At 38.2% G+C, this 26,126-nt stretch overlaps 4 protein-coding genes across 6 annotated transcripts; 3 read left to right on the top strand and 1 right to left on the bottom strand.

Annotated features, from left to right (window-relative positions):
* The first annotated feature begins 52 nt into the window (after window positions 1-52).
* On the top strand, window positions 53-11,547 carry dhx37 (DEAH (Asp-Glu-Ala-His) box polypeptide 37). Of its 2 annotated transcripts, XM_041787408.1 has the most exons (27): window positions 53-359; window positions 536-650; window positions 737-906; window positions 2,655-2,767; window positions 2,868-3,237; window positions 3,333-3,481; window positions 3,584-3,676; window positions 3,810-3,906; window positions 5,474-5,587; window positions 5,736-5,952; window positions 6,196-6,294; window positions 6,390-6,460; window positions 6,556-6,691; window positions 6,786-6,862; window positions 7,078-7,310; window positions 7,430-7,541; window positions 7,654-7,760; window positions 8,122-8,310; window positions 8,478-8,602; window positions 8,937-9,053; window positions 9,133-9,305; window positions 9,396-9,510; window positions 9,784-9,921; window positions 10,009-10,103; window positions 10,815-10,888; window positions 10,977-11,074; window positions 11,171-11,547. In XM_041787408.1, exons 2-27 carry the CDS (start codon window positions 548-550, stop codon window positions 11,245-11,247), a joined length of 3,462 nt encoding a protein of 1,153 aa, XP_041643342.1. In that variant the 5' UTR covers window positions 53-359; window positions 536-547; the 3' UTR covers window positions 11,248-11,547. The 2 variants fall into 2 exon arrangements, 1 of the variants encoding a protein (XP_041643342.1); XR_005991896.1 differs by lacking the exons at window positions 10,977-11,074; window positions 11,171-11,547 and having other exon boundaries at window positions 10,009-10,499; window positions 10,815-10,861.
* A 1,656-nt stretch (window positions 11,548-13,203) lies between these two features.
* Window positions 13,204-17,433, top strand: ufd1l (ubiquitin recognition factor in ER associated degradation 1). The gene is made up of 12 exons (XM_041788501.1): window positions 13,204-13,338; window positions 13,554-13,683; window positions 14,550-14,582; window positions 14,677-14,798; window positions 15,077-15,207; window positions 15,302-15,374; window positions 15,465-15,533; window positions 15,615-15,683; window positions 15,761-15,811; window positions 15,920-16,008; window positions 16,505-16,589; window positions 16,790-17,433. Exons 1-12 carry the CDS (start codon window positions 13,327-13,329, stop codon window positions 16,862-16,864), a joined length of 939 nt encoding a protein of 312 aa, XP_041644435.1. The 5' UTR covers window positions 13,204-13,326; the 3' UTR covers window positions 16,865-17,433.
* A 208-nt stretch (window positions 17,434-17,641) lies between these two features.
* Window positions 17,642-20,790, top strand: c5h22orf39 (chromosome 5 C22orf39 homolog). Of its 2 annotated transcripts, none has more exons than XM_041788502.1 (3): window positions 17,642-18,067; window positions 19,793-19,960; window positions 20,288-20,790. In XM_041788502.1, exons 1-3 carry the CDS (start codon window positions 18,038-18,040, stop codon window positions 20,417-20,419), a joined length of 330 nt encoding a protein of 109 aa, XP_041644436.1. In that variant the 5' UTR covers window positions 17,642-18,037; the 3' UTR covers window positions 20,420-20,790. The 2 variants fall into 2 exon arrangements, with proteins under 2 accessions (XP_041644436.1, XP_041644437.1); XM_041788503.1 differs by lacking the exon at window positions 17,642-18,067 and adding an exon at window positions 19,163-19,358.
* A 1,195-nt stretch (window positions 20,791-21,985) lies between these two features.
* On the bottom strand, window positions 21,986-26,013 carry mrpl40 (mitochondrial ribosomal protein L40). Its single transcript, XM_041787746.1, has 5 exons — window positions 25,833-26,013; window positions 25,553-25,636; window positions 23,177-23,332; window positions 22,602-22,683; window positions 21,986-22,471 (listed from the first exon to the last, which is right to left on the bottom strand). The coding sequence occupies exons 1-5, from the start codon at window positions 25,892-25,894 to the stop codon at window positions 22,244-22,246; spliced, it is 612 nt and encodes a 203-aa protein (XP_041643680.1). The 5' UTR covers window positions 25,895-26,013; the 3' UTR covers window positions 21,986-22,243.
* Between the last annotated feature and the right edge of the window lie 113 nt (window positions 26,014-26,126).

Below are 26,126 nucleotides of genomic sequence, written 5' to 3'. Positions count from 1 at the left end.
TATAAATATGTGTTAGTAAGTGAGATGATGTTGGAGCGAGTTCTATTTATAGATTTTACTACACAAGTTAATCTGGACAGGCAAACGAGGCATCGTTTTCAACCTATAACAGGTCAAAAAACTTTTAAGTTTTTTTTATGTACAACATCTAACAAAGCAGCAGTGATAAAAGGCAAAGTAGTTTGGGATTATTTCCATTTAGTTCTTAACGCGGAACTTTCTGCTGTGACAATGTTTAGCTTCGGACTCTTAAACCCAACGGACTCGTGTATGTTTACACGTGAGGTTACTGGCCGCAGAAGTCTCAGACGTCTACTGTTAAACTTTCATGCATTTCTTTGGTCTGTTTGAATTCTAAGGTAAGTATTTTTAGTATCTGTAAAGAATAACTAGCTTGTGTGGCGGAAGTTTGTGTTGTTATTGCTAGCTTTTGTTTGCTTGGTAGCTCGTTTTTGGCTGGCTTTTTCCTCTGTGTCTCACATTATTCCCCAGGTTTGGGATTAGTAAAGATAGTTTGTCATTTATTTTTTCCTAGACCTCAGTTAAAATGGGCAAACTACGGAAGAAACACAACTGGAAGGGAAGACAACAAAGTGAGGCTAAACAGCCCGCAGATGAAGATAAATCAGAGATTGTTTTGGAGCTAGAAGGTGAGACATTCGTCCTTATATTTATAATGGGATATGTATTTATCTAGTTTTGGTTTGTAACAGTCTCAGGGCTTTGCTTTCACCAGATGGAGGCAGACTGAAAGGTGTAGATGAGAGCAACGCTCTGGTCCTCCCAGCCAACAAAGCCAAGAAGAAGAAATCCTCAGTGACACCTGTGACCACCAAGAAGCCCCTCACCAAGAAACAGAGGAAAGAGCTGCAGAAAGTGCTGGAGAGAAAGGAGAAGAAAGCCCAGGTTAGATACAAAGATCATTCAGCTTATACCTGCAGTTAGGACTGGTATTTAACCATCAATCCACTCAGCACATACACAGACGAATCATGTCTTTAGAGTTTAATCCTGTTTTAATCTTTGTAATAAATGATAGAAACATCTGTCCAGATACCATGGCATCAAAAAGATGTTTTAAGCACCCATTGTTGGGTAGTTTCTTCTTTCAGTTATCAAAATGAAACTCCTGCACACTGTCTTAATCACACAAATGTGTTGATAACATTGAAGTACTGACATGTTGCCAGTGTATTTATGCATGTATTACTCTCTCATACACATGTCCATAGATTTACTTTTTGGACTGCCAATCATTAAAATGAAATTGTATTATTGTTGAAAACTATTAAGTATCAGAATTTTGACAATTTCACCAAAACACATTTGTATCAAAAACATCAAAACTGTGCTGCCTCAGTTGGATTTGATGGTTTGGTATTATTCGCATGCTTTGATTTGTGTTGGGCCACTGTCTATTATGAAGTACTTTTTGAATGCATGTTTTTGCTGTCTTTCTGTAAAGTTTGAACATGTGCATTTAAGGTGATGAGTTTGATAAATCTGTATGCATTATGAGACAGTCAATGTATAATTCCTGCCTGTTAAAGGGAAGATTTCTCTTGCCATTGTTACGAGGCTAAACACAGCTAGTGCTGAGCTCTTGGTGATTAGCAGTGGTCTTTCTATTTGTAGGCTACATCAGAGAGTACAGTCTAGACTCTGCCCTCTTTGTAAAGTGCCTCGAGATAGCGTTGGTTATGAACTGGCACCATACAAACAAAGATTGCAACTCAAAATTTTGAGTCTGTATAATCCACCTACTTTATTATGATAAGATCTCTATTAATTTAATACCAATAGTGTCTAAAAGAACCAAGGTTTAAAAAACACCTCAGATCTTCAGCCACATGTTTAACCAAAGCTTAGAGAGAAGGAGAGGAAGCAATTTATGAATTGCACAATTACATTGTTAATGTTTTAGGGCTGAACTGTTTCCAATGTACATATTTGTACAAGTTAGACTGTGCTGCAGCTTGCCATCAGTTTTTGTCAATTTATAACAAGAAATGACCAAATTATGGACGCATAGGTCTTCTATTTTTGTTTTTGTAATATTGAAAGAAAGAGATATCAACTTATTGTACTAGAATTGTATCAAAGTTTGATAATCTGTCTGTATCATTACAATGTACATTAGGGCTGGACGGTTTGGGAAAATAATGTAATTGCATTTTTTCCCAATATTGCGCTTTAAAATGTGATTTTTTTTTTTGTGATTACAAATTATTTTGCCTCATATTACAAATTCAGTATAGTTTTTGTTTTGAAGGGAATGATTATTTGTGTGATTCTCATTTTGATTTAGAAAAACAAAAACAAGAAAGTAGGATTTTTGTAAACCATTCTTTTAAAAAATGCCAGTTTTTGCATGTTAAATGTTTTTATGATGACTCTGCTGCTGTAGCAAAATAATTGTTCTGGTACTTTGGCATATTTCAGGATAAGAAAATATTGCATCTTCTTCAATTTGAAATTACACTAGAACATACTGTGTCTGAGATATAATCTAAATGTATATTAATTGCTCAACCTTACTGTATATTGACAACGCGGGCTTCATTCGATATCTACTTTTTTAACACGCACCAGCTCTGCTAACAAAAACGTAGTTCACAGCCTCACTTACCTGTCCTTCTGTGTATCCTGTTCAGAGAGCAGACATCCTGACCAAACTGGCCGAGGTTCAGCTTCCAGAGTCTGAACTGAAGCTTCTGTACACCACATCCAAACTAGGAACAGGAGACAAACTCTACCAGACCAAACAGTAAGTGCACAAATTCAGTAATTACCCAAACAGAGATACATTTGAATTATCAGAGGATAAAGGTCTGGCCTCTGGAGACATTTATTAATCTCAATTCCAGGTCATTGGAGGAAGTAAAAGATGGAGACTCGGAGCTGAAGATCAGCAGCCTTAGTGGAGCGAACAGAAAAAGAAAGTGGAAAGAGGAGGAAGAAGAGCAAAAGGCAGAAGAAAGTAGTGAGCTTGACACCTCCTCCTCTGATGAAGACAACGCTGATGAGACACTGAAAGAGACCACAGCGAGTGAATCCAAAGAAACCCCAGACCCCCCTCAGGAGACAGACGACAAACAAGAAGTGGAGGAAGAAAAACTTAAAGTAGAACAAGACGGACAGAATGAGAAAAAGATTTCAGCTCAGGAGAAAGTCCAAAACAAGACACCATCACAGCCGGCCATCTTTGTTCCTGTTGATAGAACACCGGAAATACAGGTATGTTTGATGTTGTTGTGCTTGCTGTACATTACTGTATAACTATGGGATATTCTTTAGCTTGTTGAATTACAAACATTCATAATCTTCTTCAGGAAGCTCGACTGAAGCTCCCAGTGCTGGCAGAGGAGCAGGTCATCATGGAGGCAGTGAGAGAAAACCCCAGTGTCGTCATCTGTGGTGAGACAGGAAGTGGAAAGACCACACAAGTGCCTCAGTTTCTCTATGAAGCCGGCTACGCCAAGTATGTAACGGTCATTTTGGTGCAGTAAATCAAACACAGGATATTTAACAGGGAAAAAAAGTCTTTCATTTTGTTACAGTCATTTCTTTCTCTTTCCTGCAGTGGCACTGGGATAATCGGAATCACAGAGCCGAGAAGAGTGGCAGCTGTCAGTATGTCACACAGAGTCGCCAAAGAGATGAACCTGTCCACGAGGTAAACAAAGTTTGCTCACTGGGAATATTCAAAATATCAGCGACAAAGCTTGGAGACAAAAAAAAAAACAGAGAATATTACAATAAAAAAAGAAATATTTGCATGGCCGATGTTTGTGTTTCTGTGTTTTCAGGGTGGTGTCGTACCAGATTCGATATGAAGGAAACGTCACCAGCGACACCAAGATCAAGTTCATGACAGATGGTGTTCTTCTGAAGGAGATTCAGAAGGTATCTTTACTCCCCAGAGTTTTATTACAAAGTGTAAACATGACAGAGAAAGCATTCACTGATACCCACATTCATCCATCTATCTATACCACTCATGCCTTTAAAGGTCTGACTCTTTCCCTTTCTCTCAAACTGGAAAAATTACTCTATCTTGTGACTAGAAATGTCATAAACTGACATCACAATAAGTGGGCGAATGAATCTTACCTATAAAATGTGTAATACGTTAGTGAACGTGTGAAGAATATGTTTACAGACAAGCACACTACAGCTCTTTCTGTCACAGATTGATTTCTGGCTAAAAGTCATAAATCATGTTTTAATTTTTTTGTTGTTGTTGAAGGTCTCTTTTATTGACATTTTCACATAAACAAAGTACAGTTTTGAGAAGAAAAAAGATTATATAAACATGGCCTACACTTGTTTTTTTATTCTTTATCTGAGTATAAAAATAATTACCATTTAAGAAATGTCAGCCTTTTTTCTATAGTATTAAAACAACAGACAAGTTCAACAATACAAAAAATCATTTAACATTAGGTTTGATTGAAAGAAAGGAGGAGTATAAAAATGAAAAACAAAAATATGGAAAAAACAACTAAAATAAATTAATTTTTTTAGAGGACATTTTAGGGTCATCAGTTAGATGTTATGGTATCATTATCATCTATTGTTACCACATAAGATAGAAAGGACTGCAATGTGGCATAAAACTTGAGAGCACATCATGGTTTTTGAAGCACATAATGCTATCGCATTTCATGGCTTTGCTACCACTGTTTCTAATCTACCGCCATTCAGACTTTGAGGAGTCAACAATCAGTAAGAGAGGGAAGAACCCACACATGCACAGGGAGAACATGCAAACTCCACGCAGCAGGGGAATTTAAACTAGGAATCTTCTCACTGTGAGGCCACAACAACAACCACTGCATCCCCATGTAGCTCCTTTCTACATGTAGCCTTTTTGTAGCTAAAAAGCTGAAAGTGTCTTGAAGTTTTTTTTGTGAATGAAATGGCTATGTGCATCTTTATCTGCCACTGAAAACTTACAATCCAAAAAACATTTACATTTTTTTTTAGATTTATTTTTGCTTGTATCCCTTTATTAGAAAGATAGGACAGTCAGTAGAGTCAAAAACTGGATAAAGAGGGGAATGACATTTGTGAAAGGAACCACAGGCTGGATTTGAACCTGGGCTTTGAATGTCAAGGAAACAGTCTGTAGAGTGCACAAGCTTAGCTTCTAGGCTACCAACACCTCAGTTCTTTACACTTTACAGTGAGCAATGCAGTTCTTCATTCAGATTTTATTTGGTTGAAAATTGGGATTAAAAAACTTAAACTTAACCCCAAAGCTCTAAATTCTTTACCTGAGTTTGATGTCATCCCTTTGAAATTTGAAAAAGTTGCTTAAAAGTAGTATTAATCTTAATATATTTATAATCTTGCCTTAAAAATCAGTATTTAGAGGAGAGAGTATGAGGATAATATTTTTTGTGAGAGAAAGTTGAGTCTTTGACTGCCTCTATGTCTCTGCATTGTCTGACTCTGTCGTGTCTGGTAGGATTTCCTGCTGCAGAGGTATAGTGTGATCATCATCGACGAGGCCCACGAAAGGAGTGTGTACACAGACATCCTCATTGGACTTTTATCTCGTATTGTCCCTCTGAGAAACAAGGTGAGTGAATGTGCTCTGTGAGAAGGATTTAGTGTGGGAAGTTGCTCTGCTTATTTTTTCTGTTCCTTAATCACAGATCTGTATGACTATCTTTGACTGTTATTTATTTTAAACCTATTCTTATCTCATTTCCTCCATATCTCTGCAGAAAGGTTTACCCATGAAGCTGCTGGTCATGTCGGCTACTCTGCGAGTGGAGGACTTCACAGAAAACACTAAACTTTTTCGGACGCCTCCCCCCGTTATCAAGGTGGATGCTCGCCAGTTTCCAGTCACAATACATTTTAATAAACGCACCCCGATGGAGGATTACACTGGAGAAGTTTTCCACAAAACCTGCAAGATCCACCGGATGCTACCTCCAGGTTCACACAGTCACATTTATGAGATGATTTTCTTTTGTTTTTAAAGGAATGCCTTTTTCTATTTCTTTTAACTAATTCATGTTTTTTTCCAATTCAGAGCATGGATATCTAACTCACTGCCCAGTTCAAGTTAATATTTAGTAATACTGATTAGTGTAGTCTTTCTAGAAAGCAGCGTAAATTTCAGTTGGTGGAGTTTAACCTTCAGAAACACTCAGCATCACCCTCATGTCTCATCTTCAGGAGGTATCCTGGTGTTTCTGACTGGTCAGGCCGAGGTCCACAGTCTGTGCAGAAGACTGAGAAAAGCTTTCCCCTTCAGGAAAGGAAACACAACCACAGGTGAGTGAAACACACACCTGTCTGCTCCCTTACACTCTAACACGAATCTTAAGGCATAGAGTTTATGTCGTTTATTGCAATTTCTTTTTGCTCAGATGAAGACGAAGAAGCAGACACATCAGAGGCAATGAGGAAATTTAAGAAATCCAAACAGAAGAAGCCTGTTGTAAGTCAGGTTTTACAAAAACATCCTGAAAGGCCACTTTAATTTACATTTAACAGATATTTCTAACATATAAAGAATGCTATCTCTGTCTCTAGGCTCTGCCTCGAATTGACCTGGATAACTACTCTGCCCTCCCTGTTGATGAAGGAGACGAGGACAGAGAGGCAGGGATCTGTGATGAGGAGGACGAAGGCTCGGATGTCGACATTGGAGATGATCCAGAGGACACAGGCAAGCCACAACAAATAGATAATTCTTCATAAATAATCAGAAATATATCAGAAAAGTTCTTTTAATAATTCAGCTCTGTGTTTTGTCTCTGTAGAGGAGAAGGCCGACCCCTCTATTCCTCTCTATGTGCTTCCTCTGTACTCTCTGTTAGCTCCAGAGCAGCAGGCTAAGGTAAGATTAACAAGAATCAATCAGTACAAAATGGATAAAGGGTTGATCCATTTGAGGATGTAGTTTTATAGACTTTTAAGATTTCAGATCTACATTTAAACTTTGATGCATGTAGATGTATCTGCACTGTACAAGTTCATCATTTGAGAAATCATTTATAGAATACATTTGAAAATATACAATGACATTGTGTACCTGTGTGTCCGTACCTGCAGGTGTTCAGGTCTCCTCCACCCGGGACTCGTCTGTGTGTGGTGGCAACTAATGTAGCCGAGACGTCCCTCACCATCCCTGGTATAAAGTATGTGGTAGACTGTGGTCGAGTCAAAAAACGTTTCTATGACAGAGTCACTGGCGTGTCATCCTTCAAGGTCACATGGACCTCACAGGCCTCAGCCAATCAGAGAGCAGGAAGGGCGGGAAGAACAGAGCCTGGGCACTGCTACAGGTCAGGACACTCAGAAACTCTGTGATCAGATTTTTCACTATTCATTATTCATTTCATTATTTTCTTTACAGAAGGAAAACCCTGACGTGTTTATTTCTGTTCCTGTGTTGTTGGTGCAGATTGTACTCATCTGCAGTTTTTGGAGACTTCAGTTTGTTTTCAGAGGCAGAGATCACCCGCAGACCTGTGGAGGACCTGGTTTTACAGATGAAGGACCTTAACATCGACAAGGTCGGGAATAGCGAAAGAAAAAACTTAGAAAACAGCTTCTTAATGGAAAGCTGCTGCAGACAAGAACACAACAGCTAATATATAAACATAATGGTCTATATTTTTAATGCAGGTGGTGAATTTCCCGTTCCCTACGCCCCCCTCTGCAGAGGCTCTGGTTGCAGCTGAGCAATTATTAGTCTCACTGGGAGCACTAAAAGAGCCGCCTCGCACAGGAAGGTAAAGCACTGTCTAATGCCATATCTACCCAGATCAAAACATCTGGTTTAATGTAGTGTAATATTGTTTAAAAGACTAGTTTGGGTAAAGTTTAAGGCTTGTAGTTTTTTATTAGGACTCTGATTCTCAGAAATTTTCCTTTCAATGAAAGTCATGTCAATAAAACAGGCATTTATTTATATATAAGGTCATCTAACAGTCATACCCAGTAAAAACTTTATTTATATGCATTTTTGTCCTTTTATATGAATATTTAACAGTTCAACAAAGCTTTTTTGAATACATTTTTAACCCCGTTTTAAAAACTGAGCTACTTTCTTTTATCAAATGAGCTCAACAAGCTTGTTTTATTTCTCATCAGGGTAAAAGAGATGGAGCAAGCGAGGCTGAGCTGTCCCATCACCCCTCTGGGCAGAGCCATGGCTTCCTTCCCTGTGGCTCCTCGTTATGCTAAAATGTTAGCTCTGGGTAAACAGCAGGATTGTCTGCCGTATGTCATCGCTGTGGTAGCCGCCATGACGGTCAGAGAGCTCTTTGAAGACCTTGACAGGTGAGGACACGTCTGTTCTAATGTTTATTAGTGCACAAGACAACAAATTTTAGATTGATCAACACAAAAAGGCAACATAAAGAGATACAACGTCTTTAAATATTACTTGTGTTCTCATTCAGCTTATTTTTAAAAACAATTCTCTTGACACTTTTGTTTCCCTGCAGACCTGCAGGCAGTGAAGATGAGAGCACAAAGCTTACCCAGCGCCGAGCTCGGCTCACCCAGATGAGGAGGCTGTGGGCCGGACAAGGAGCATCTCTTCTGCTGGGTGACCTCATGGTCATGCTGGGTACGTTTACTTTTTCTTCAGATTGTAATGGCAGACGGGCAGTGCTGTAGTATAGGCTAGTAGAGTTTGTTAGGTCCTGTTTTAATCTGAATAGGACCCACAATGTGGCTTAGAAACTTTCTTTTTTTGGTAGAATAAAGAAGGACTTCAGGGCAATTTCACCTCAGGATGCCCTTTATTTGACTGATGTAAGATACAAATAGGAGACATGAAATATAAGATATAGATATAAAATGTATGCAAAAATGCAGAAAAATATCATTTTGCAAGAAGATTTTATTTAAAGTATTATTTATAGGAATGCAATAATATTTCTATGAACATATTGTTATAGGTGCCGTTGGTGCTTGTGAGTTTGCTGGCTGTACCCCGAAGTTTTGTGAGGAGAATGGACTGAGGTATAAAGCAATGGTGGAGATCAGGAGGCTGAGAGGACAGCTTACTAATGCAGGTAAACACACAACACAGAGAAATCCTGACATGTATTGCTCTTCAGATCTTAAACCAAAGATTGTTTTCTCTCATCCTAGTGAACGTTGTGTGTCCAGAGGTGGGAGTTTTTGTGGATCCAAAGATGGCTCCTCCCACAGAGCATCAGGTGGTCTGCTTGCGGCAGATAGTTTTGGCTGGACTGGGAGATCACCTGGCAAGGCGTGTACAGGCTGAAGATATACTAGACCCTAAATGGAAAAACGGATACAAGGTAAGCAAATTGTCAAACTGTTACTCTGATAGAAAAGAGTCTGCATTCCTACACTTTACCTCTTCAACTTTTCCCTGTTTTTGCTCACAGACGCCCCTTATGGATGATCCGGTGTTCATTCATCCGTCCTCTGCACTGTTTAAAACTCTGCCTGAGTTTGTCGTCTACCAGGAGATCATGGAGACAACCAAGATGTACATGAAAGGTAAATCAGCCTTGTGAAAACACCAGATAACTTTATATGTCATTAGAATAAGAGAGAACTTTTAGATACAGAGAAGGGCTGGAAGCAGATTTAATCAAGAAAAAGTTTGAGGCTACCAAATTTATTCAGAATAAAATGAAGTGACATCTTGTTCTTTTTAAAGAGAAACAACAAAAAGACAGCCATGTCTATCTCAAGTTGTCTACACTGCTGTTGTTATTGATTGAAGTTTGCTGGCTGATGATTGAGTCTGTTGATATTTTCATCTCTCAGGTGTGTCAGCAGTAGAAGCAGAGTGGGTCCCTCAGCTTCTGCCTCAGTATTGTCATTTTGGCCCTCCTCTAGAGACACCATCACCGTGGTTCTGTTCATCTTCCGGCACTATCAGGTGTCACCGTTCAAGCACCTTCTGTAAGTTTGCTGCTGATGAATACCCATGCTGTGGTAATGGTTTGTTATTTCTCATGATTTGTGTACTTTTCTCTGTCCCTCCTGCAGTCCGTGTTGGATGGCAGCTTCCAGCAGTGGAGAAGGAATATCCAGACAGCCTGGAGCACTACAAACTGTTCTCAAGGTTTCTTCTTGAGGGACAGGTACTGCAGATCAAAGTTTCTGGTCTCTGGTCATTCTTCACTGAAATTTCAATCCAGCATCATAGCTTGAGGCTCGTCAACACGTCTGATCCTCAGCTGTCCTGACTATTTCCTGGTCTTGGTGAAGGCTACTATTCCTGGGACTCATACACAAGTTATTTAAAACTGTTCACTAAAAGAACCACTTTATCCCAGTAATAATCTAATAAAAGGCTACTAAACTAAACATGTGAACCTAGATATTACAGCATATCGACACCGTTTGCAGACATGCATCCTAAACTTCATTTTCTTTGTGTTAATCCATTTTTGCTTGTTTCTGGCAGTCTATAAAGCAAAATGATAGATTTTTTTATTGTGATAGGTCAGACCATGACATGCTGCCATTATCCACAGGTAAGTTAGGTCTGTGATTGTTTGTTGGCTTATTCAACTCTCGGGATGAAAGATAGATATGGAGGTATTGAGAAACAACTGAAATGACTTATCTCATGAAAACTGAGTTAGTAATATGTGTGGATGTGTGTCTGCTGAGAGCTTCTGTAACAAAATAAGCCCATCATTTATTGCCCGCTAACAGGAAAATGTACAAATTAAGGAGGGAATACAAAAATCATCAGAGCTGAATCTAAAAATGAATATTTTAACCAAACTGGACAAAATGCTGTAAAAAATGTACCTGACTGAACTGATAGAGACCCCTCTTTGCAGGTTTGTCCTAAACTAAAGAAATACAGCACCCACCTACTCTCAAACCCCTCCATCATGCTGAAAACATGGGCAAAGTAAGTAGATGATCCCACACTTGCAGCTCAACTTCTGTCTTGATTCAAAAATTGACTTTTCTGTATTAACGTGTCTTTACTGCCTTAGGCTGCAGCCAAGGACTGAGGCTGTACTGGGGGCGCTGGTCCCAAAGAGAATTGACTGCAGAGACGCCCTTCTCACTGTCTGGAAAACTGAAGAGAAATGTGAGGACTTCTTGTGTTTTGCATGCTGTTACCCAAGTATAATTGTCCTTTGTGTTCTTAAATCTTGTTTTAATGATTATTATTCTTTCTTTTCAGTTCTTTTGTCTGCATACTGCCAGTGGTTACCCGAGTCTTTGCATCAAGAAGTAGCCAAAAGTTGGCCACCAATATGAACGCTGACATTTCCCACACTTGACCACAGTTCTCCATTAAACTGCAGATTTGTAGAAAACCCTTTTTAAAAATAAGTTGGCTCCTTGCAGCACCCACAAAGAGCCTTTTTCTTCTATTTGTATTTTATAAACTGTGTCTTTGACTTGTACAGCTTTTGTTTCAGGAACAAAAATCCAACTAGTGGTATATAATAACTTTTAACTTGTTGTCAATGTGCTGTTGGCAGTTATGTTTGTCTTACTTGGTCTTCATAAGACTCATTAAAACAGTGTGGCTCTGAATAAACTGTTGTGATTTATTCTCACTTCAATCAGGAGAGACTTTATATGAGTTAAACAATGATTCATTTTAAACATTTGGGAATGATTTGAAAATGTGAAATGTCTTTCATGGATAGGCTCCACCATGATGTCTTTATGTGCTTGAAGGGGCTGTGAGGCCGACAGCAGGAAAGGATACCGCCCTATGCAGTCTAAACACTAGTGGTATTGATGGAGGGAGTAGGATATGATGGTAAGTGGGCTTCTGAGGAGCTTGACACTGATGAGATGACTTGGAGGTGGCGAAGAAGGGATGCAGCATGCATGAGGGAGCTGGACCTGGAAACCATTGAGAAAATGGAGGTGGCTGGGATGGAGGAGGGTTTGGCATCCTGAAACAACAAAGTGACTGCAGAGGAGAGGAGAACATTTTAAAATAGGACGGCAGCAGGATTATTGGACCGAGAGAGGTTGTGGCAGAATGGGATTGACTCATATACACATACCAGCAGATTACCAGGGCAGGGAAAGGGAGACACATGAATGAGTGATTATTCATGAATGAAACTGAAACAGTCTTCATGTTTGAACTTACACTAAGCTTCATTTTACAAAAGCTGTTGTCCATTGATCATAAAGGGCATTTCCACTGATTTTTTACCCATCAATATGAGAGTGTAATTCATATGTCATATTTGTAGTGTCAATACATCAAGGAAAGAAGAAAGGCAACCACAATCAATCTTCAAATGTGTACTTTTAACAGTGTTTCGACCCATTTTTAAACTGTTACTTGACAAAGACCACTGAATTAAAACATGGTGATAATTGATTTTTTGTAGCAATGTGTAAGTGTGTGAGACTGTTTTCTTGTTAATTTTTGTGTCCTCGCTGCATGATGTGCATATAGATTTCCAACAATGAATATATTAATGGCTGATCCTGGATAATTTATTTTAACCCCCCCCCCCCCCCCCCCCCCTTATAAATAGCAAATGTTTTATCGCAAAATAAGTAAAATAACTACTACGTGGACTGTTTAGATTCTACAAGGAGTTTGAGGCATTTTTAGAGCTGGCAGATACACGCCAGTACAACAGAGCCTGGATATCTCAGCCTCTGTCTTTCGCTATATTTCTCCGTTGAAAAAAATGATTGAAATCTCCTTTATTATTTAAATAATAATACAAATACATTTTATTTATAAACGCCTTTCTCAACACTGAAGTTCACTTTACAGATTGAAACAACCAGCCTATTTGAAGAGCAGCTGGTAGAATAACACAGGCTCTAGATATGAGTTTGTTTTTAATTATGAAACACTGAAAATAATGCAGACATCTCTAAATGATCTATACAGTCAGACAAAGCTGGATGAGGGTACTATTTCTATGTAGGAATTTGGAGGGGGGGTCTAGGTCACAGTTGACTTAACATCCTTTATTTACCCTTCAAACCCTATTCATTATAGTTGTATATTTCGCTGTCAAAGAAATACCTACAACTGCAGGCGTTTTTACATCATTTTAATCTCATGTTTAATAATTCAATTGGAAAATGAAAATGTATATTCTTATTATTTTACAGGCATTACGTTCATTTTATGGCCACACGAAAATAACTATTCCGCGAGCCTGCAGATGCCTCTTTTTCAGTGAGCTGCTGCTATTGGTTACTTCTGTTGTGTCGTCACTTCCTGCTGTTAACTCATACTTCCTGAAGAAGCAGACAACAACAGTGGGGATTCACATCACTTCGGTTTAATTTTAAACACAAACAGACATAGATATTTCAGTCGTTTAACTAACACAGAATTAAATGGTCGACATGGTGAGTTAAATATGTGTTTGCTCCATCGCTGTAAATTATTTTAAATCCAAACGAACCTGATTCAGAATAGTTCAGCTAGCCAACGGCTAACAACAACATGACAGCAGAAAGATGCTCTGTCATGCTGAAATTAAAGCTATAAGTGGATATTGTATGCTCGTGTATTCTGTCTGAATAGACTGTTTTAAACCATCGGGTTGCTTTTTGCTTCACAGTTTTCCTTCCACGTATTTGACCCAATGACCCGGGGATTTCAGAACCGGTTCTCCACTCAGTACCGCTGCTACTCGGTGTCCATGTTGGCAGGTCCCAATGACCGCTCTGACGTGGAGAAAGGAGGCAAAAGTAAGAAATACTCTCTCATTAGTTGTCGAAATGTTTATTCAATGTTGGATGTATGTGTAGGATTGTGTTGGACCACCCAGAGACCCCCGACCTACTAAGCAGGTTGTTTTGGTACCCATTTAAAGATATTCACAAAAATGGACTCAACCACTTTTATGGTGTTGTCTAGAGTTTCCATGGTCAGTTCATTTCTGTTTAGAAGCTTTTACTAATCTTTCTAACATGTCAACATCCTAAACAACATGTGCTTGAATCTGGGTTTGTCAAAAATATATGAGCTCAAGGCCAGTTCTTCATGCCGTTTATTTTTAACCAATGTTAAAAGATGCATTTTTGTAGTTTTTCTATCATTCCTAATAATACTTAACCTTACAAAGCAGATGGATAGCTTCTTTTCCTTGTTTCTCACTGGGCAATCCTCACTGGCGGATGTGTGAAACAAATCCATCTGGCGTGTCAAGTTAAATAATACTGGGAATTCTTAGTCTTCTCATTATTATTATTAACTCTGCAAGGCACATCTGGTATCCTTTAACCAAGACTTGATTTGTGGATGACTTTTGAACTCGCAGGATCTTACTGCTACTTCTTTATTTTATACAGAAACAGGGAAATGACCAACAATCAAGCCAATAGATAAAAATATTGACAGTGCATCAGGATAAGTAATTAGCCAGTTACTTCTGTCCAAGTATGGTGATCTGTTCTTATTTTTTGTCAGTAAATATGGCTTATCCATGATGAACAGAATTCTAGAGTCTAAAAATTTCAGTCACACCCTTTGAGGTTGTATATGTTCAGTTTGAAGATGAGGTGTTTATATATAGTGTTTTTGTTAATGTCTTTTCCGTGTGATATTTTTTCAGTAATAATGCCACCTTCAGCTCTCGACCAGCTCAGTAAGTGGAAGTTTAAACAAGCTCCTCTTTATTACATAAAGTCCTGTACAAACCTTTCACAACTTTAAACTCTCCTCTCCTTTTCTGTGTATAGGCAGGCTTAATATCACATATCCAATGCTGTTCAAGCTGACCAACAAGAACTCAGACAGACAGACGCACTGTGGTGTTCTGGAGTTTGTGGCAGATGAGGGAATCTGCTACCTGCCACACTGGGTAAGTTGAGAGAAAGATGGGTGATTGCAGAGACATGAGATTCACAACAGGCGCAATGTCACAAGTTCAGCTTAGGTTACCTTCATGAATGGCAAAATAGGACAGCTTGAGAGAGAGGAAGTTTTCAAAGGAAGGAGTGGGTGATGATACGCAGTCAGAGGACAGGGGTGCAACCAGAAGCTTCCTTAACTGTTCATCAGGTTTTTTGTTTAGGGGCTAAGCTTACCTAGCACCCCATTCATACTAATACTTGGTTCATTTCAATTTTATTGCTTCAGATGATGCAGAATCTCCTGCTGGAGGAAGGCGGTCTTGTTCAGGTGGAAAGTGTGAACCTCATGGTGGCCACTTACTCAAAGTTTCAACCACAGAGTCCTGATTTCCTAGACATCACAAACCCCAAAGCAGTGTAAGAATATCAATTAGTATCAGTAAATTAGTATAAAAATGCTCACACTGTGTATTCAGTTGAAGCAGTAAACTAAGTTCTTATTTTATTACAGTCTAGAGAACGCTTTAAGAAACTTCGCCTGCCTGACAACCGGTGATGTCATCGCCATCAACTACAATGAAAAGGTACCTCATTGTTTTCAGACTGGACCAATATGTTGATCTGTTACGTAATTTTTTTTTTTTCCGCTAATGAAACCTGTGTGTTTGTTTCAGATTTATGAGCTGCGAGTGATGGAAACAAAGCCAGACAAAGCAGTATCCATCATTGAGTGTGATATGAATGTAAGAGCCTCTTTGTTACCACACAAGAGTAAATTATTCTGTTTTGTTCTATACTATTAATGTTCTGTGACTGTTTGTCAGGTGGATTTTGATGCTCCTTTGGGTTACAAAGAGCCTGAACGTCGACCTCAGCACCAGGAAGAACCAACTGTAAGGACCAAACCCTTCAACACTTTATGTCTGTATTTAATATTCTGAACAATTAAGTATAATAAATTCTTTTACAGGAGGAAGAAGGGGATCCCAGCAGTTATGCTGACATGGACATGGGTTTCAGAGTGAGTAATATTAGCTCTGAGTTACGTATAAAGAAACGTTTTCAAGTGTGTAAAAACAACAGTGGTATTTGAAGCCGATATACATGAAGATCTATGTGTAATCATCAGGCTTTCACTGGCTCTGGTAATCGTTTGGATGGTAAGACAAAAGGGATCGAGCCCAGCCCTGCTCCTCTTGGCCCAAGTGACATCAAAAGGTGAGAAGCTTTGCCCAAAAAATCAAGTACTTACACTGAAAAGGTGGATTAAATATTAAACATAATAACCTTGCGAGCTGCTAAACCCCAGCTAGGACTCTGGCTTTATGTCCTCATGAGACATCAGGGGGAACAACAGAGAGAGAACTTGGAACAGCAACAAAAATTGAATAAAATGATGGAAACAACGAAACAACAGTGCTCTCAAAGTGAAGCCAAAAAAGTGTAGCACTCCCCCTTTGACTGCCCGCAGTATGAGTCATAAACCTTGCCTCCTCAATGTAATCAGATGGGATATGGAGCAATAAAATTCCTCCAAGAGTCTGTAGTGATGATTAGAATCCTGTATTGTTTACTTGTGTATATAATCCACATTTTGCATATTGCTTCCCTCTGCTCGTATTTCCTGTTATTTGTTGTGCCTCTATTCCTTTAAAGAGTCTTTTTAGCATCTGTAATTTAACCAGTCTACCTTTGTCTAATCTTTCATCACCAGGGGCATTCCCAACTACGACTTCAAAATCGGCAGGATCACCTTCATCAGGAACTCAAGGCCTCTGCCAAAGAAGGTCGTAGAAGATGTAAGCAATGTGCTGAATTTAACAATTGTTTAAAAATACTTTTTTCAGGCTTTACTTACGGTTAAGCTGTTGTGCGGAAACAGAGCAATGAAGAACTACACAGACTACGAGAGTCTTCTAATGTAGTTCTCTAAATACTTTCTTTCATGCTGCTCTCGTTCTGTAATTTTCAATTATATCTCCTGTTTTAATCCTTTCAGGATGACGCTTTGAACAGATTCATTGCCTTCTCTGGACAAGGACAGTCACTGCGCAAGAAAGGCAGAAAGCCTTGAAGAGATTCACAAAGAGAGACTGACTGATGTGCACTAAACCCACCATATCCAACATCACCTTCATCAGCAATGTTAAAAAAAGACCTGGCTTTGAGAAACAGTGGGATTTTTTTGTCTTTATCTCATTGAGTAGAAAGCTCTGCTGTTTACCCTGGACTACGCAAATTGATGACCATGGTGTCCAGTTCCACAAAAACTGAGCTGCCATTTGAAATTTGGTACCCACAAGCCCAAAATGTGTGATCTGAGCCCCGAATAAACACAAGAAAGACTTGTGAAAAATTATTACAATGTAATTGGCTTTGAACAATTTCAGATTTTGACCCTCCATCCCTTCTTTCCTTTCTCTAAAGTGTTTTTTTTTTTTTTTTCAACTTACCTTAGCTATACTCTGATAAGAGATCCGTTTACTGTTAAATTGGGAACAGTAACAGCTCGTTACCATTGTTTTTAATTATAAAGGATTTAATTTTATGTTTGAGTATTTTTTTGGGCTTCAGGAATGATTTTCAAGGATGATTTGTTCTGGCTTATTTATAGACAAATAAAGGACTATGTATTTCAGTTCATTAATTATATCAAGAATATATTTTGAATGCATTACTAAGCATAAACATATACTACTAAATTAGACTGGACTAGACTGATGAGATTTTTCTGTATGACTTTTTTTTTTTGAGCGTGGCTTAAAGGTGCAGTATGTAAAATTGGGGTATATTGGCAACATCAAACAGCGTGATCCTAAATTGCAGTGCTCTATTGTTTTTGTAAACATGAAAATCAGTGGAATTTGTCAAAATGGGTTTCTGTTATTTGCTCCCTTCTGTGGTACTGTGGAAACATGATCGCAGATAACAGAGGGGACTCCCTATGCGTAAATAAAAGGGTTATTTTTAGTTAACAAAAGTAAAACTATTTATATACTCAGTTGATTCAGTTATAATATGATCAACTGAAACTGTATTGACAAATTATTACTATCGTGTAGTTTAAGGCACAGATGGCAAATACATTAATTAGATGTTAAAATAAGAAAACTTAAAGCTCCTCTGAAGAGTGTTTCTGTTTGCCAAACGCCCAGTCCGGTAGGTGGCAGTAATACGCCTTGCATCGGGCTTCCACGCGGCAATTGCATAAAACGAAGAAGCGTTGCTTATTAGCACAGCAGCGGCTATGGACGGATCTGCTCACAGGCTGTGGAGGGTACATTTTCATATATTTTGTTACCTAAATTCCTCGTCTCGTCATTTGTGTCTTTTGTTCTTCATAGCAATGACAAGTTTAACACTGATAAATATATACAAAATATGTAGTAATGTGATTAACAGATCGCTGTATTGCCGAGGTAACCTTCAGCGTTAGCTTGAAGTCAGAGTGATTAAGAGTTTTAATGACAGATTAATTCTTCTTGAATCACGTGGAACATGTGTCATGCTTTACAAACTAAAGGTAAAATTAGAGTCATGTTAGGCATGACAAGCTTTCCATTTAAGCTCCTCAGTCCAAAGCTGCTCTTGGACCATTTATGTTTTGTCTTCTCTGAACTAAATTAATCAACGAAAAGAAGACAAATATAGTGTAACAAGATTTTTCAAGGTCTTTTAGGGTTCCTAATGACAAAAAAGGAGAAGTGTAATATTTGATTAATTTAATGTAATGTACATGTGGAGCAAAGTTTTAAATAAATGACACCATGGGAGAAGACAGTCAAAACGATGTAATGTTTAATACTTGAATGCCCACGTCACTGATATCTAATGTGTTTTTCCTACTCATTTTATATTCAGATTTTTTTGCGGAAAGTTATGATACAATAACTGGAAGCTGGCCTTTTTCAACAGGTTTTGCGATTTCACTGGAGCCTATCCCAGCTGTCGTTGGGCGAGAGGCAGTGTACACCCTGGACTGGTCGCCAGTCAAATGCAGGGCTGACATATAGGCTATGTTCACACTGCAGGCCTTAATGCTCAGTTCTGATCTTTTCTCAGATCTGATTTTTTTTTGTTTGCCTGTTCACACTTTAGTCAACTCCCAGAAGATCCGATACGTATCTGATTGAGAACCACATACGGAAATGGCCTTAATCTGATTCGAAAAGGCCAGATTCAATGTGACTTGCGCTGTTCACACAGAAAAAAGAATCAGATTCAGGTCACTTTTGACTGCAGTGTGAACATAGCCATAGAGACAGACAACCAGGCATGCTCACGTTCACACCCGCGATCAATTAACCTAATGAGCTTTTTTTGGGGGGAGGGGAGGAAGCCGGAGAGAACCCTTGCATGCTTGGGGAGAACATGCAAACTCCGCACAGGAAGGCCCTGACCGAGAAACGAACCAGCAGCCTTCTTGCTGTGAGGCGACACAGCTGTGCAGCCTGCAGTTTCATTTTTCCCATTTTTTTTTTTTTCATTTAAGTATGAGTTTTTAAAAACACTTATTCCTAAAGAAACTAAACAGACCATCTTTAATGAGGGATAGAATAATCTGTAATGTAAGTACAGTGGTCCTGAAGTTGAACAGTAACTTATTTATTCAAAGAAACATTTAAAATATTTAAGTAATTTAAAGACTATTTAAACTTATACAATAATAATAATAAATAAATAAATATAAAAAACAAATAAAATTTAAGCAGGACTGACTTTTATTTATTTTTTTTTAATGGACTAACATTTTATATATATTTTTTAAGTTTATGCTGTCTGCCAAAGGGTTTTTTGTTTTTGGTAATCATGAAATATTTTAACAGTTAACCTTCAGGGCAACAGTAATAATGATCTGTATCCCTCCTGGTTAACCCTGCTCATCCTTTGCCCTCGCTGCTGTCTGATGCAAGGCCCTACACCAGAAACACAACAGACTGCAAGTCTGTAAGATTTGTGCTAGTTGTTGGTAATGGTTTCTGCTTTTTTCCTCCTTATACAGTCACCTCGGACCTGTGATGAATACTGGAGTGAATTTAGACATTGCAAAAGCTGGAGGAATCGGTTTCACCACTACTACACATTTGGTACGTCACCATCCTGCCAGCAGTGGAAAGAGGATTACCAAAACTGCAAGGAGTGGGAGAAATATGGAAGTGCTGAGGCCAAGGTACAGTGTAATAATTCATATTGTTTAAATAACTTTGCAAAGGCAATCAGTTGGAAGTAGTGTAGTTTACTTCCAGGGGCTGTTTATGCCTACTTTGTCAAAGGTTTGTTGCTCAGATTGTTCTGTAGTGAGTGTGACTGACAAACCATTCATCCGATCACCCTCAGATTTTTTTTTTTTTAATGTTGTGTGCTGATGGATGGATGGATGTGAAATATATCCAATGCCATGGATATGTGAAACAGTCTATCTGGTTTGTCAGGTTATTGTTGAGAGGCTCACATTTAATATTTCTTTGACACCATGTTTACTGAATGTGTATTGCAGGAAGCCTTGCAGAGGAGTGAGAGAAACAGAGTGGCAGAGCAGAAGAAGTTTACCCCCATCTGGGAACTGAGACAAGACCCTCCTAAAGACTGGCACTTGCCCCTGAATCAGGATAGACCACAGGACTCTTGATCTGTCACTGTTAAGCTACAGGATCTTTTCCATGGAGGCCAACACAAAATGAAGATTCCAGATTTGTCACTTTAAAGGACTTCACAAAAGCTTATTGTGACAAAGGAGAGACTTCATCACTTATTGATTTCTTATCTTGTATTCATTGAACTGCCTTACAATTAAATGGTTGTCAAAACAGTATGGCAGCTTCTAGTGGTCAATGACGACCATGGCCACCTGTCAGTGAGAATATGTCTGTAAGAAAGTGTTGTCCTCTGCTGATATTTAAAATTAAATCACACCATAAAGGCAGACTGCCTTTATAATTTCATGATATTTCAGTGTAAAAACTTGTCTAGTGTAAAAAATAAAACTATTTTGGGAATTTATGTTGGCTAAATTCAAGTTTGCGTATTTCTTTTAAAGAGAACACTGCATGTTAAAATGTGCTGAGCTTATTAAATTGACAGTAGTGGTTGCATTGCTCTACTCACATCTTTCTGAGCTTGACTCGATCTACACTCAAGACATTTCAGCTTTTATTTCCCGGTATTTACATGTGGATCTGATACACAGTTTAGAAGATAGTACCTGTTTGAACCCACCATTTTTTCATGTGAGCAAAAGTATTGGAACATGTGACTTGCAGGTGGGTTTGTTGCCCAGGTGTGTCCTGTTAAATTGATTATTCAAAAAATAAATAACACTGAATGTCTACGCTCAGTTTCAGATTTGGGTTTGGCCTATGAGAGGTGTCTAATCAAGTGACGCTGAGAGAAAATAGAAAATCAATCAGAGCCATTGCACAAATATTGGCCATAGCCAGTACAACCATTAGGAATGTCCTGAAGAAGAAAGAAACCACTGATGTACTTAATAACAGATGTCAAATGGGTAGACCAAAGAAAACATCAGCAATTGAGGACAGAAATGTTGTGAGAGCTTTAAAGAAAGACCATAAAACAACTGTTAGTGACTTCAGCCACAACCTCCAGAGGACAAGAGTGAAGGTATCCCCATCTGCTGGGACAGTTTTATGGACTGATAGGACAAAGATGATCAGGAGGTTAACTTTTACCAAAGTGATGGAAAGGCTAAGGTTTGGAGAAAGAAAGGATCTTCTCATGATCCCAAATGTACAAGCTCATCTGTGAAACACAGTGGAGGTAATGTCATGACTTGGGCTCGCAAAACCTCTCTTTTTGGTAGCGGACGGCTGTTTATCACTGTATGGCACTGAGCTGCCAGCAGTGTTTACAGGCAGTCAAAATAACTAAATACAAACAATTAGTCTTTCTCCTGAATGTGTTTGCTTTTGTAGCTCAGTAGGAACCATCAATTTTAATTTCAGTCCCATAACCACATGAAAAAATCCTCAGAAACTTTAAATACTAGGATGTACTGTAATGGGTTTGATTAAAACTTAAAAAAAAAAATTATGCACTCACCAGTGTTTAGCACAGTGTGCTTTACCCTGCTGTACACAGGATATATATATATATATATGTTTTTTTTTTTTTTTTTTTTTTACAGATATAACCTTATTAAATTGAGCCTAAATGTGAAATGTACACAGAACAAATGTTAAACAAAAAGCCAGTTTTATTAATATCAGGTTTTATATAGAGATACATACTTGAATAAATCTGTCAAACTACACAATATTTCAATAAATGTCACATTCAATAAAGAAAACAAATAAGGTGACGTTACAACAAAGAATAGGAAAAATGTCACTGCCATGTTTGCTGCTTAAGCTGCATCTTGGCTCATGGTCTCATGTAGAAACAAAGAGACACACTGATTAAATAAAACAATGCTTACTAAGTTTCTCCCTGTTCTTTACTGGGTGTAGACTTTAGTGGTGTCACTGTATTTCCCATCAGGAGCATAATACTTTGCCTTTGCTGGCGTGTAAACGGGTCCTTCATGAGTGAAGGGAAACAGAAGGGGGTCTGGCTTCAAGGCAGCCTGATACAGCTCCTCTGACTCCAGCTTTAGTTCCTCTAGGGCCTCTCTCTGAGACATCAGAGCACGTTCCAGAGCCTCCTTCTCAGCCAGGTGTTGCCTCTGCAAAAATAAAGACAGATGAGCACCTTATAAAGCTCTCACTGAGTGCACATGATGAGGGGGGCAGAGGTCAGGAGCAGCACTTTCTCTAAAAGCTTAAGTGATGGAGGTATGATGGGTAAGTGTTGACCTGCTTGTATACACCCCACTCTTTCAGCAGCAGAGCTCGACGCTCACTCTCCTCAAACGTCAACCTTGGTGAGGAGCGTTGCCTTTGTAAGAGAAGGATAAACATAAATTATAAACATTCAAAAATGATCATAAGCAAGTAATACAAAGGCACAGTAAGTTAAATACATGATACATGAAATGATGCTATATTTAATTAATAAAGCAGATCATGCATTATCAATATTAATCTAACTTTGATCTGGTCAAATATTTCAGTGTTCTCTACATTTTATCAAGCTGCAGTGTGAAAATAAACGCAGGTCCTGACTGTGCTGCTGAATTCACACAGTATTGTAGATCTTTTACCAAACAAATATGAGAACAATATTCTTCTTTAATACGTCTCTTAAGATGACCAGCTCTCACCCAGATTAAGATACCCTTAATCATAGTGAGGGCTGAACATTAGAAAATGCTTAACACCAGTCTTGTTCTTAAATACAGATGTCTTAGCACACAGCTTCAGACTGGTTTGTTGGCAATTAGAGATCAACATAAAAATATTAGTGCAGACAAAAGTGAAACAAGCTGTACCTCGTCTCATCCAAACATTTGGCAGGCACGATAAAGTCCTCTATTGGGATCAGCTCAGGAGGAACCTTCTCCAGCTTTTTCAACCTTTTCTTCAGCCTCTCTCTTGCCATCTGCTCCCTTTTTGGGTCTACTTTCTTCTTCTTTTTGGGCTCCGCTCTGAAAAACAAAAACGAACCTCTATGAGCATTTTATTTTGGAAATTAAATTCTCAAACCTCATTGAGAAATATATAATGTCAGATAAAGACTCTAAATATGACATGAAACTAAATATTTTCAGAAATCTATGTTGTCATAGATCTAAAATTAAACAGCAAATTCAGTCATGTAAAGGCCGTCTTACAATTTTATAGTAACTTCGTTCTCTTAATTAAAGTTCTGAACAACAAAGGAACCATTTAGTTTTCTCAAGCTTTCTCAAAAAGAACACCATCATTTTATAATCAAATCTAAATACCTTGATCATACCTTTAAAGGATTAACCTGTTAGGGAACCTTTAGTATGCTGCTCATCCTCCATTAGGCCTTTGGCCCTCTATGTACAGTTAAACAGTGCCTCAATAAATCTGAGTTACCATTAAGTTTAGTGCACACTAACACAGCCAAAAACTAATGAGAAAGATAAAACTAGTCCGTTTATGTTTTTAATGTTTAACTTTGTAGCAACTTTTGACAGGTGTAGTCAAATAATTGTCATTTTTAAATCAAGACGGTTCCATCACCTTCTTGGGACAGGGACAAACATACTCAACAATTCTAAGAAAAAGCTGTAAACTAATAGTTTATTTAGTGTGTACAACTAACACAATGAAAGGGCAGAATTTTGTATTATGAGTTTTGTGGGTCAGGATGGGTTTCAACACTATGTTGTATTAGACTGATGTTGTGACACCATGATTTTCTCCATTGATAATGTTTTATTCTGGCAAAGAAAGAACAGACATAACTTCCATGTTAACCTCTCAGCCAATTTGAGATCTCATCCTACAGGGGCTTGTATAACAAGGGCACAGGGGAGGGGTAGGGACGCAAAATAATATCAGTATCTTCAAATAGAAGCTTAAAAACTCAAATATCGGTAATGCCAGATATGAACATTTCTGCTAATATTTTCAGCGAATATATCAGCATACATATTGTGTATCATCCTTAAATATTGGCAACTGTAAATTTAAGTATGGATGGCTATCTATAGAGATGCATGATAATATCAGCATGATACCTGTATTGGCAGATATAAGCCTATAAAGTTCCTCATCATTATCAGCAGATATGAAAATTCCTGCTGATATTTACTACCTATATCAGTGGAAATTATTGGCATAAAAGTTAATGGAGTTTTAGGCTGGACCAACAGACCTATGTTAGCCGAGTGTGTTTTAAGGACTGAAAATAGCTGATTTGTTCAACCTCGAACTTTAATTTGCCTGTTTTAAGGACTGAAATTTTTGGTCTGAACTAGAGCTGGGCAATTAATCGAAAAATAATCGAAACCGATATCTAGAGCCTCTAGAACCAATGTAAATCTGCCATGTCAATTATTTCAGTTTTCCCCCTTTTCTTGGAAAATATTGACTTTTTTACAAACAACAATTTTATTTCAGTTGATGTGTGTTTTGATTTCAAATATTTCAGTGAATAACCATAAATTGTTAACCTGTGCCTATTCCTTTCAGTTGTTTATTTTAAAATTATACAGATATTTACAGAACATACAGTCGGAGGTCGGAGGACGAATACTCATTCAATAATCACAATCCAGGTCAAAAGTTCAAAAATCAAAATCGTGATTTTGATTTAATATTGTGCATCCCTAGAGAGAGGGCTTAACAAATACACAGATATAACCAGAGAAGAAAACAGAAAATGGGTTGCTGAAACTACTACATCATAGGTTGTAGATAAAATGTGATAACACAGTTCAAGATAAATTCCCCTTTGAACATAGAGATTGAGATTATAGAAAGGTGCAAAAATAATTTTAAAAAACTCAGTATTTTTTATTTTAGTACCTTTTAAACAGATATTAATATATTTAGATTTTTTTTACTCATGCTGAATTTTATAATTTTGGTATCATGACAACCCTTCAACATGATCAAATCATGAAATCTCGAGATCCTCTCAGTAAACAATAGAACAAACGATTGAAATTAATTTTGTGTTATTAATAATACAAAACTGAAATGAATGATGCAAACATATCTGACTATGACACTGGCACTGAGTGTGATTTAAGGTCAAAGTCAGACCATTGAAGGGGAACACATAACTAATGTAAACAAAAGATGTGCAGTTAATCAAGTGATAAACCCAGTCGCCATGCGGTGAAGCTGAGACTTCAGAGTGCCTTGGATCACCTGAACAGGTGGTTTACCTCAGTGCAGCTGTAGTTTTCAGTGTCATCACCGGGACAAACCAGGAGCTCTGTCCAGCATGGTGCTGCTCCCCCAGCAGGAAACTAATAAAATAAGTCACAACAAAACATGAAATGTAGGTTTAAACATGCCACTCACTAGACCCATGAGTGGACGAAGAGGTGTTTTTCTCACAGTGCTTTTTAGCATCATTTCTCTGCTGGATAACCTTAACATCATTAGCTCATCGCTGCTAATTCCTTTGACTATCAGGGTTAACACAGACCTACAAAAACTTACCTCGACGGAGCGGGGCGCTGAGATAAAACCCTACAAAGACAGCGCGATAAAGCCAGAGACATGGCTCCAATGTGCTGTTTACCTCCTATTCACCCCCAAGTTATACTTCACGTGCATTTGCCCTCTTTTTTGAGTGACTTTTTTCGCGTGAGTGACAGGACAAACCAGACGCAGGGAGATGACGTCAACAAACATCCCTATTTAATGGTCGCACTTTCGTTTATTTTATTGCTTAAAATAACAAAAAATTGAATTAACTTCACAACAGTTCCAATATTCAGTCAGATATAAAAA

This window comes from Cheilinus undulatus, linkage group 5 (assembly GCF_018320785.1).
Source record: "Cheilinus undulatus linkage group 5, ASM1832078v1, whole genome shotgun sequence".
Taxonomy (NCBI): Eukaryota; Metazoa; Chordata; class Actinopteri; order Labriformes; family Labridae; genus Cheilinus; species Cheilinus undulatus.
The sequence above is the reverse complement of the archived record's forward strand: the minus strand, read 5'-3'. Positions and strand labels throughout refer to the sequence as shown.